At 31.4% G+C, this 11082-nt stretch overlaps 1 protein-coding gene across 1 annotated transcript; it reads right to left on the bottom strand.

Moving 5' to 3' along the window:
• Nucleotides 1-2089: 2089 nt before the first annotated feature.
• On the bottom strand, nt 2090-10557 carry LOC111715729 (UDP-glucose 4-epimerase). Its single transcript, XM_023491095.1, has 12 exons — nt 10454-10557; nt 10001-10063; nt 9215-9286; nt 9157-9182; nt 8676-8712; nt 8454-8521; nt 7800-7890; nt 6582-6632; nt 5723-5817; nt 4726-4813; nt 3888-3965; nt 2090-2848 (listed from the first exon to the last, which is right to left on the bottom strand). The coding sequence occupies exons 1-12, from the start codon at nt 10487-10489 to the stop codon at nt 2750-2752; spliced, it is 804 nt and encodes a 267-aa protein (XP_023346863.1). The 5' UTR covers nt 10490-10557; the 3' UTR covers nt 2090-2749.
• Nucleotides 10558-11082: the final 525 nt, after the last annotated feature.

The raw sequence follows: 11082 nt of genomic DNA, 5'->3' as shown, positions 1-11082 counted from the left end.
ACTTAAATTGATAAATATGACAGAATTCATAGTTTGAAATATCTATGGTCTACCATAATGGGTTAAAAGATATAGGGACTAGCAAATCAGAGTTTGTGGCAAAACTCAACTCCTTGAATTTTTTGACATATTTGGCTGCATATCGGTGAAAAATGAAAATAAAAGAAATGTTTGTAGAGGATCTATTTTCTCCTTAAATCTGAACTAGGAATCCTTGAAGGAAAAGGAGAAAATACGGGAAAAGACATATGCTGGTGTAAATCCAGTAGTTCTCCAACCTGCATCGGATCAACATGTTCTCCTGCATAGTAGTTTATTACCTACAAATTTATTACTAATAAACTATATCATAGACTTGTTCTTACTCTCTAAATGTTCATCAATTATTTTAAATATCAACAATAAAAAAATAAAAAATAATACAATAAATGAAAATAAATGAAACTTAAATATTATTTATTTAATAAATCAATTTAGCCAACAGAGTTAAAAAACACAAAAGATTAACTTGTTATCTGTCTACTCAGGTGTACTTGATAAAGTTAAAACATACTCAAGAATAGTTCACTCCTTTGTGTTTACTTTCTACTTGTTTATTCAGGTAACTTTCTCTAGTTTTACAGCAAACTCACATTGGGAACAAGGAAATTTTTCTCCTCCATGTTTACTTTTAACATGTAATTTTAGACAATTTAGGTCAGTTTCAGCAAACTCACATTAATCACAGAAAATCTCATTCCATCAAGTTTACTTTAAATGTGCCTCTTCAAACACTTGCTGAAGTTGCAGCAAACTCACATTCAGGACAAGGATATCTTAATCCTTCATGTTTACTTTAGATATGACTTTTCAGGTTACTTGAATCAGTTGCTGCATATTCACATTGCAAACAATGATATCTCACCCCTTCATAATTACTATCTTCTTCATTATTATTTTCAACAAGTTTCTTCAGATGACCTACTTGAGTTGCAACATGCTCACATTGAGAGCATGGATATCTCACTACTTCCTGTTTTTTTCAGATTCATTGTTGTCCTGGCAAAATATTCACATTGAGAACAAGGTTATCTCACTCTTTCATGTTTTTTTCCAACATGTCTTTTCAAATTCCTTGTTATTGTTGCATAATATTCGCATAGGCAACATGGATAACTGTTTTGACTCTTTCTGATTCTCTTTGGTTCAGATTGCAGAGAATCTAATTTGAGACTAAGGTTTTCATCTAAAAAGTTGATTCAATTTCAATACTTATCAGTTTGATCGCATAACTTATACATATCATTATCAAATGTTTAAAACCTATTTTTTCTATTGTATAATTGACCCATTTTTTATTTACAAATCCAGTAAACTCAAAATAAAAAGAATTCCCATAATTTAAGTAAAACATTTTGCAATATCTATAAATATTTATATTAGTATATTAGCGCCGCGGCTAGGATAGGCTAGGGGGCGGTATTCGCGCAAACGTGAGAGTTTTGTCTATCCCCCTCTCCGCACCGCTACGTCCCATTCCCGGGTTTGGAGAATTTTCAATTGTTTAATTTTCTCGGTAAAAGGAAAAGATTCCTCATTGCACAGTGAAACTTTCACAAAAAAATAGCGAAAATGATTTTTCCGGGAGATTTACATTTAAAATACCCAACCAGTTTGAGTAGCTAAAAGACTATTAAACTTTTCCTCGCTTTTTTCATTTATGATTCTAGTTCGAACTTTCTTGGCTTTGGAATTATTGGACAATGATCAGATAAAGAATCAAGAAAAATTACAGATTTTGAATTTGAATTTTAATCTTTAACAAGAATATGATCAATCAAAGTGGCGCTAGAATGAGAAATTCGAGTTGGTTTAGATATATAGATAGATAGATAGATAGAACAGGGAAAAGACTATTTTCAAGTAATAGATCAAAGTATTTTGAAGTGTCAGCATGTGTTGACAATTTTAAGAAATCAATATTAAAATCACCAGAAATAATAAGTGTTTTAATTTACTGATTTCTGAAACTGGATATAAAACTTAAAAAGATAACTTAGATTCACTTCAAATTGTCATTTGAAAAATAAATAAATTATGCAAAAACTACTAAACACATACACAATATATGTTGATTGTAAAGTTAACTACTAAACACATACACAATATATGTTAATTGTAAAGTTAACTACTAAACACATACACAATGTATTTTGATTGTAAAGTTAACTACTAAACACAAAACACAATATATGTTGATTGTAAAGTTAACTAATCAGTAACAGAATTCTGGTGCATAAATAGAAAAAAAATGCCTTCACTGGGACCAAAAAAAATGTGTAATAAGAAGACGACATTTATGACAACTGTTTATGCATTTTTACTGTTGTTATAAAGGAAGCAATTTTACATTGAAATAACTTGAAATGGATCGGTGAACTAGATTATCAAGTACAATAGGTGGCAACAGAGAAATGGACTAATTATACGAGACGTCACAAGTGTTAAATATAACAAGGAAAAAGAAATTTTCTCACATTAATTGACATGTTTTCCAAGATTAAATAAAAAAGTGTAAAAAAGAAAACGCAAAACTGCTACTTTTTACCGTAAATTAAGCACTTTATTCCAAAATTATCACTAAAAACTAAAAAAAATGGCTTTTCCTGATTCACAACCGTACCCTTGATTCCTTCATCTGATAAATAATGTGGAAGATATTGTCGTTTCTCGAGGTTTGAAAGCTACGTGTGCAGTCCCTTTAAAATGTTTATTTGGTTGTATTGAACCCGGTTGGGTTTTTGGTTTGCCAGTTCCACATATCCCGACACATGGACTCAAGGGTTCGGGTACTTTTCCATCCGAGTTCCTAAATTAGTTTAAAATAGAATATTGTCAATGTTACATTTTTAAACTGCAATGTACGATCTACTAAGGTACCCTTGAGCTCTGGAAATTTTATTATTATCTTAATTTCTGCTATCATAGTTTTTCGTAAATTTCTTTTTAGTTTTAAATATTATTTAAATATCGTCTTAGTTTTAAATAATATTTAAATATCATTTTAGTTTTAAATAATATTTAAATATTGTTTTAGTTTAAAATAGTATTTAAATATTGTTTTAGTTTTAAATAACATTTCAATATCGTGTTAGTTTTAAATAACATTTAAATATCGTTTTAGTTTTAAATAACATTTAAATATCGTTTTAGTTTAAAATAATATTTAAATATCGTCTTAGTTTAAAATAACATTTAAATATTGGTTTAGTTTTAAATAACATTTCAATATCGTGTTAGTTTTAAATAACATTTAAATATTGTTTTAGTTCTAAATAACATTTAATTATCGTCTTTGTTTCAAATAATATTTAAATATCGTTTTAGTTTTAAATATAATTTAAATATCGTCTTAGTTAGTACACATTTGACAAGTAGAAGTTAGACAAGTGCAATCCATAGATTTCACTGGTCCAGGGGGAGTTGAGTCCCCAAAGCCCCCCCCCCCTGAGTACGCCTCTAAGTAAACATAAGACAAATAGACATAAAGACAAGTTGATAAGGAGACAAGTAGACAGGCAGACAGGTAAACAGGTAGACGAGTAGACGGGTAGACATTAACAGATAGATGGGTAGACAGATAGACAGATAAACAGGTAGACAGATAGACAGGTAGATAGATAGACAGGTACACAGGTACACAGGTAGACAGGTACACCGGTACACATGTACACAGGTCGACAGTTAGAAAGAAAGACAGTCAGACAGGTAGACAGGTAGACAGATAGACAGGTAGACAGGTAGACAGGTAGACAGGTAGACAGGTAGACAGGTAGACAGGTAGACAGGTAGACAGGTATACACGTAGACAGGTAGACAGGTGGACAGGTAGACAGATATACAGATACCTCCTGTGCTCTATCACAGCTAGCGTATAAACTATCAACATCTCCTCTGCGTCTACCAACTATCTCGTAGGGAATCTCCTAGGGAAAACAATTAAAGGGAATGTTCACGAGAGGTAAATAACACTAAATAAAGAGAGTGTTCACGATAAATAAATAACACTAGTTAAGGTAAGTGTTCACTAGAAGTAAATAATACTAATTAAAGGGAGTGTTCACGAGAAGTAAATAATGCTAATTAAAGGGAGTGTTAACGAGAAGTAAATAATACTAATTAAAGCCGGAGTGTTCACGATAAGTAAATAATACTAATTAAAGGGAGTGTTCACGAGAATTAAATAACAATAATTAAAGGAAATGTTCATGAGAATTAAATAACACTAATTAAAGGAAATGTTCATGAGAATTAAATAACACTAATTAAAGGAAATGTTCATGAGAATTTAATAACACTAATTAAATGAAGTGTTCAGTAGAGGTAAATAATACTAATTAAAGGGAGTGTTCACGAGAAGTAAATAATACTAATTAAAGGGAGTGTTCACGAGAGTAAATAACAATAATTAAAGGGTATGTTCTTGAGAATTAAATAATACAAATTAAAGGAAATGTTCACAATAATTAAAAAATTCATTTAACGGAGTGTTCGTGAGAAGAAAATGAGACAAGAATAAAGTAATTCATGAATCGATTTATCAATAATAACGATTTACAAAAATAAAATTCTTTTTCAACTTTTAAAACAAAATCAACCTCTGTTAAAAAATGTGCAAAGTTCTATACAATGTTATGGCACCAATTCTAAAATATCTTAATTAAGGATTCTTAAAATATGTTTCACCTTTCCACATGCTTTACTAAAGGCTTGAATAACCTCTAGAACTGTAGAACCAGTTCCAGATCCAAGATTGAATATATGAGTTCCATTCCTAACAAAAAACTTTAATCGGCGACATTTAATTTAGTTCATTCTCTTTTATAAAAGCTACCCCAGCAAGTTTGGTCATTATGAAAAGATGTGAATGTGATTGTGCACGTTGCACAATTATGCAGATTTATCTGTTGTTGCTGGATTTCCGAAGAAAAGCTTAATTCGAAATTTGAAAAATATTTCCCCAAAAATTTGGGCCATTTTATCGTTTATTGAATACAAACAATCCAATTTTACAGAAAAGATCCTATTTTAAAAGCGATACAACAAATTCAAAAATTAGAAGTATAAACAGTGATAACCAGAAAACTCTGGAATAGGAAGACGACATTTAGAATCAAGTTATTGGTATAAAAAGTCTTATGAGCAAGATACATAGCAAATGTGTAGTGTAAACAGACCTATTTCACTAAATTAGTGATTTGATAAGTGTCTTGTAAACTATTTGCTTTGTAACAACATCAAATCCTCTAAAGTATTGATATAAAGTCGTCATTCTATTCCGCTGTTTTCTGGTCTTGTGTCTCTAGTCTTTTTGCATGCTGTACGACCTGGTCCAGCTGCATAAAAGTTATAACAGTACAGTACACTTAGTACAGTACAGTACAGTTAGTACAGTACAGTACCGTTAGTACAATACAGTACAGTACAGTACAGTACAGTACAGTACAGTACAGTTAGTACAGTACAGTACGGTTAGTACAGTACATCAAATGAACCGGAGTTTTCTGTGCTTGTACCTGTTCTCAGCAGGAAAAGGTTGTAACTACCGAAAATTATTGTTATTATTATCTATTAACCTACAGAGTGCAGACCATGTATTTTGGCCTGCAGCCTGCAGGCTTGTACAGTACGTCAACAGGCTCCTACAGTACGTCAAATGATTCGGCGTTTTTAGTGCTTATACCTGTTATCAGCAAGAATATGTTGTACTGCAAGTACATGTCCTTCAGCTAGATCCACCACGTGTACATAATCACGGTGTCCGGTACCATCACTTGTCTGTAAGTGTACAATAAATAATGATGTTGCAGAGCTGTGTGTTTAAATACTCAACCAGTTTCAAAACCATTTCTGTGACATGCAAATTATTTACTAAACTTAACATTACGCCATTCTTTTTGCTTTTTATTTTCATCCTGTTTCGCGAACACTCCCTTTAAAAGACAAGTTCCAACTTTACATTGATCTATTGCAAAGGTTGCAATCTCTTACATAAAAATCGAAGAGAATTTTTGCCAATTACTTCTTAAAAACCAAAGCTGAAATTTATAAAATGTACATTACTAGGGCTACAAATAAGTATAAGTAAGGTATTGAGTTAATCCTTAAGGTCAAGCAGGGGCGGATACAGGATTTAAGTGAGGGGGGGGCAAGATTTTTTAGGAACAAAAAAATTCATAATTAGGAACAAAAAATGGCGCCGAAGGCGAAAATTTTGTTTGACTTAAAAGACTCAAAAAGAGTCAAATTTAATGATTAAAGACTAAAAAACTAGATTTTTAACTTTTCACACATTATAGTTTATTAAGACAGATATTTTTCCTTTTTTGCACTAGGGTTTCTTTCCGAATTAAGCATGCTATTGAGAAGCTATTCTGAAAATAGGAACAAAAAATTCCAAATTCAGGGGGGGCGAATGTCCCCCCGCCCCCCCCCCCCTGTATCTGCCCCTGAGGTCAAGGCCTTGTGACACTTTAAATTCTACCCAGTTTTCAAAAATATTGCAACTTTTTATAGCATGCCTGGATCTATAATGAAAATACCTTATAATCCCCACCATACACGGATATTTTTTCCCTTCGTCCGATGGCGACCTGCAAATTAAATGTGTTTTATTTTAAGATTTATTTATCTTTTAGTTGTAGTAAAGTCATTTTTTATTCATGAAATTTAACAAAATCATACAAAATTACTTGTTTCAGGTAGGCTTTCCAGCTAACGAAAACTTCCGGTCGTTGGAAAATATTTCGTTCGCATTGAGCAAAGTATTTCGCAAAAAAATTCGCCAAATGCGAAAATTTCGCGAAACCATTGACCCATTTCGCTGAAAACACTTGTTTCAGGTGAACATATTTTAAAACCTCCAAAAAAATATTGTGGGAATATTTTCTCCAATTCCAATTCCAATAATATGAATGTAAGACTGCATAAGCTCAAGTTTTTCCGGCACTACATTTGTAAAGTTATCTAGATACATTATCCTTGACCGGCACTACATTTGTAAAGTTATCTAGATACATTATCCTTGACCGGCACTACATTTGTAAAGTTATCTAGATACATTATCCTTGATCAGACAAAGGTTTAAGAGGGTAACGTTGTGAATCTAATATGCCATTTTTTAACTGGAGAACCATTTAAAATCACCTTTACACTCGCTTTAACACATACAAGTCAAAATGTTACACTTGTGCGCCCTTACTGAAATTTTATAAGTAAAACTAGTAACTGTTACACCAAACACATTTGGCCACTCTAGTATGCCGAGTCCATTAGTGCCTGATCCAATCAGGGTTCAGCCATTGTTTGGTGTCTATTCTAAACCAATAGAAATTGCATAGTGGTAACATCTATCTTTCTATCTAGCTAATTATCCAATTAAAGATTAATCATTATATCAGTAAATGGAAATATTTTCTTCTACTGAAACTTTAGTGATGGCGGTTTATTTTTGCAACACACTGAGCTTTCTTGTGTTCATTATGGTACTATTTACACTGAAAACATGTTATACAGTGGTAATCAAAAAATTGTAAATTGGTCGTCCATATTCTTTAAATACACCATACACTTTGCAACCGGATGTTGTAGTCCTTTGATTTTTCAAACTGTAAATTCTGATAGAACAATGGTCTAAGTTTGACATATTAACGCTCTACAACATCAGGTTGCAAAGTGTAGGGTTTAGAAAATCAAAGGTTGCGACAAAAACTAATTAATATTATTAATAATTTACATTAATTCCACTATATTCTGGTTACCTGAGCAATATAGGGCATCAGATTATTAGGAATACCGAGGGGGTCCTCTCCGATATTTCCTGACTCATGGGCACCAGCAGGGTTAAAATATCTAGGCATTACAGGGTTAAAATATCTAAGCAATAAAGGGTTAAAATATCTAGGCATTACAAAGTTAAAATATCTAGGCAATACAGGGTTAACATATCTAGGCAATACAGGGTTAAACTATCTAGGCATTACAGGGTTAAAATATCTGAGCATTACAGAGTTAAAATATCTGGGCATTACAGGGTTAAAATATCTGGGCGATAAAGGGTTAAAATATCTGGGCGTTACAGGGTTAAAATATCTAGGCATTACAGGGTTTAAATATCTGGGCATTACAGGGTTAAAATATCTAGGCATTTGAGGGTTAAAATATCTAGGCATTACAGGGTTAAAATATCTGGGCCTTACAGGGTTGAAATATCTAGGCATTACAGGGTTAAAATATCTAGGCAATAAAGGATTAAAATATCAAGGCAATAACTTTTATCATCAGATTGTAAAGACTCTAAAGTAAAATGGGTTTATTACTGCATAATTGCTTCATTTCATGTTCAGTGCACTATTTAAAAGTCGTCTTCGTATTCCACAACTTGGTGGATTTTACTGTAATATCTTAATTTATACCTGAGTAATGTAATACACCATTCAGAGTTGGCAGAGGAGAGATCTATCATCATCCTCTCTACAGTATCCTTGGTAAATATATAATATTCATTCTATCTACATTATCCTTGGTAAATATATAATATTCATCCTTTCTACATTATCCTTGGTAAATATATAATATTAATCCTTTCAACATTATCTTTGGTTTTAAAAATTTGTATTTTTTATTTAGTTTTTTACCTTAGTGGTTCCGTAGGGGTTGGTGCAGTTTCCAGTTCTAAAAAAAATACACTTGAAACATTTAGGTCGCTCCTTCCGAGGTCGACAAAAAAATAGATGTTTTTCAAAATTATCGAAAGGTGAGTATTTAAACCAATTTTTGAGCGTAGATTTCAGATATATGTTTAACCGAAATCATCGATTTTTACATAAATTTCGGAAAAGGGTAAAATTTCGTTGAGCGCTGTAAATTCTAAGGTTTTATAATCTACAAAGTATACTAGCTTATCTTTCCCTATTTAAATTTGAGGCAAATCGGTCAAGAGGTCCGTAAATTTCAAAGGGGAAAATTTGGAAAAACCAAATGTTTACACCATAAGATTGCACAAATATAAGAACAAGAAAATTCTTTCTTTGCTTTACATTTACAAGGCGTTGACAGAATTAAAATAGAAAAACTTTGAGATTTCGTTTTTTAACTAAATTCTTTAATTCTGAAAACCTGTGTTTCTCATCTAAAGGAAGATATTTATAATTATTATTATATAGTTAGTATTAACCTTAAATTCCTCCATCACTTTTAGTAGATTACAGGCCCCCTGAATGTTGTTGCTATAATACTCCAAAACTTTCTTAAAAAAAAAAACATTTTAAATTTAAATATTAGGATTGCATACTTGCACAGAGATAAGAGAGTTACAGAGATCGATTATTAGCTAAAATATACGATATTTTCCACAGCATGTTCTATTGTGTACAAGTACTGTACACGACCCGACCAATCAGCAAACATCTGTATTCAGCCTGAATATTTAAGAATCCTTTGGATACGAAACACAAAATCTTCAAAAAAAAAAAGACTGCATTCATAAATATTATGGTTCATGTTTAAAATTGGAGTGTTTCTTTAAATAGTCCTGCTGACTGTCTGCTTTATTTACCAAATGTCCTGGGGATACAGTACAAACTGGGACCGGAAAGGTTGACCTGGCTCGGAAATTCAAATGTACTAAGGCTGCCAGTGCACGGTACACTAATGAGGAATGTGGTATTTTTTGAAAACTGTTTAATTCTCACATTTTCCCGTTAATTTTGTATAGAGAACCCCGCACGTGACATTTATAGATGAACCACAGCAAATTTTTCACATAACATGAATATCTCATTTATTTTTAGCTGTAAATCAGACATGCCGCTATTGAGGGTCCATAGAAACCATGTCTACAGTCACTTTTAAACCTAAGCCTAACCCCAAGTTGCAAAGATAAAGGGAAGGAAAATTTGAGTTTGAAATGAGTAGTTCTTTGATATTTTTTCCTTCTTAAGCGAGTGTTTACGAAATTTACCTGAAATGATTCCCCAACGGCTTTTAGAGCTGCAAAATGAATAACACAATGAACGGTTGGATACTATAAAACCAATTTTTTACAATAGGATAATATTTTTGATTATTATTCTTATATTTTCATTTTTATTTTTGCTATTATTTTTATTATTGTGGAAGACAATATTTCCACAGCGTCTATCCTCGGATCTTATTATTATTATTATTATTATTATTATTATTATTATTATTATTATTATTATTATTATTATTATTAATATCATTATTATTGTCATCATCATTATCACAGTGTAAAATGTTACTAAATAAAAAATAATATTATATTCATCAATTTGTTTTAAAAACTATTGATTTTTATCTTCAGTTAAAAAAAAATTTCAGAAAAAGCTTTCTATTAAATTCTTTATAATTCCGATTTTACTTTATTTAAACATATTGTAAAATAATGATTTTCCTTTGAAAAGACTTGTCTAAGAGCTGACACATCCATTAGATCAATATTATGGAAGTCACAGGTCTTCCCTGTTATCTCTTGAACCCTAAAAGGCAGTTAGTACAGCTGAGCTCAAATTTTAAAAAGAAAAACCCAACCTAATGTAAACTTAAACTTTTTTTTTGACAACCCATTTTGTTTAATAATCTTTTTTGTTTGTTTATTTTCTTCTGATTTTTTAACATTTTTTATCATACATTTTGATGGTTATTATATCGTTAGAACCGACGAGGGTCTACCTAGACCGAAATATATTTTCAATAAATGTGGAACTAACATCTACTTGTTTACTCTACAGAGGTTTGTTCCATCACCATCACCGAATTTCAAAGCTTTTGTAAAGAGAAAGTTTTTCAATCTAATCGGTTCTTATTTGACCCAATATGGGACTTCTTTCCAAAGAGAATAGAATATATAATAGAGTGGAATTTAGGTAATCACTCGGTATGAATTTTGTCAGTCCCTTTCAAAGTTCAAAGTGTACAAATTATATGCAGTAGAGTACATTAATACAGTATGTTCCCTAGACTATCCATTTCAATTTCGGATTTTTTAAAGCTTTAAATAAACTTTATAAAATGAGGTGAATA

The sequence above is a fragment of the Eurytemora carolleeae genome, unplaced genomic scaffold (assembly GCF_000591075.1).
Source record: "Eurytemora carolleeae unplaced genomic scaffold, Eaff_2.0 scaffold1858, whole genome shotgun sequence".
Lineage (NCBI taxonomy): Eukaryota > Metazoa > Arthropoda > Copepoda > Calanoida > Temoridae > Eurytemora > Eurytemora carolleeae.
The sequence above is the reverse complement of the archived record's forward strand: the minus strand, read 5'-3'. Positions and strand labels throughout refer to the sequence as shown.

What these genes read in the sequence shown, in the direction of transcription:
- LOC111715729 (XM_023491095.1), bottom strand. Translation starts at nt 10,489, where the DNA reads ATGGATGTGTCAGCTCTTAGACAAGTCTTTTCAAAG. An exon ending in TTAGACAAGTCTTTTCAAAG is followed by an intron (nt 10,064 to 10,453) that starts GAAAATCATTAT and finishes TTGGTTTTATAG; the next exon opens with TATCCAACCGTTCATTGTGT. An exon ending in CCTTTAGATGAGAAACACAG is followed by an intron (nt 8,713 to 9,156) that starts GTTTTCAGAATT and finishes TATTTTTTTTAG; the next exon opens with AACTGGAAACTGCACCAACC.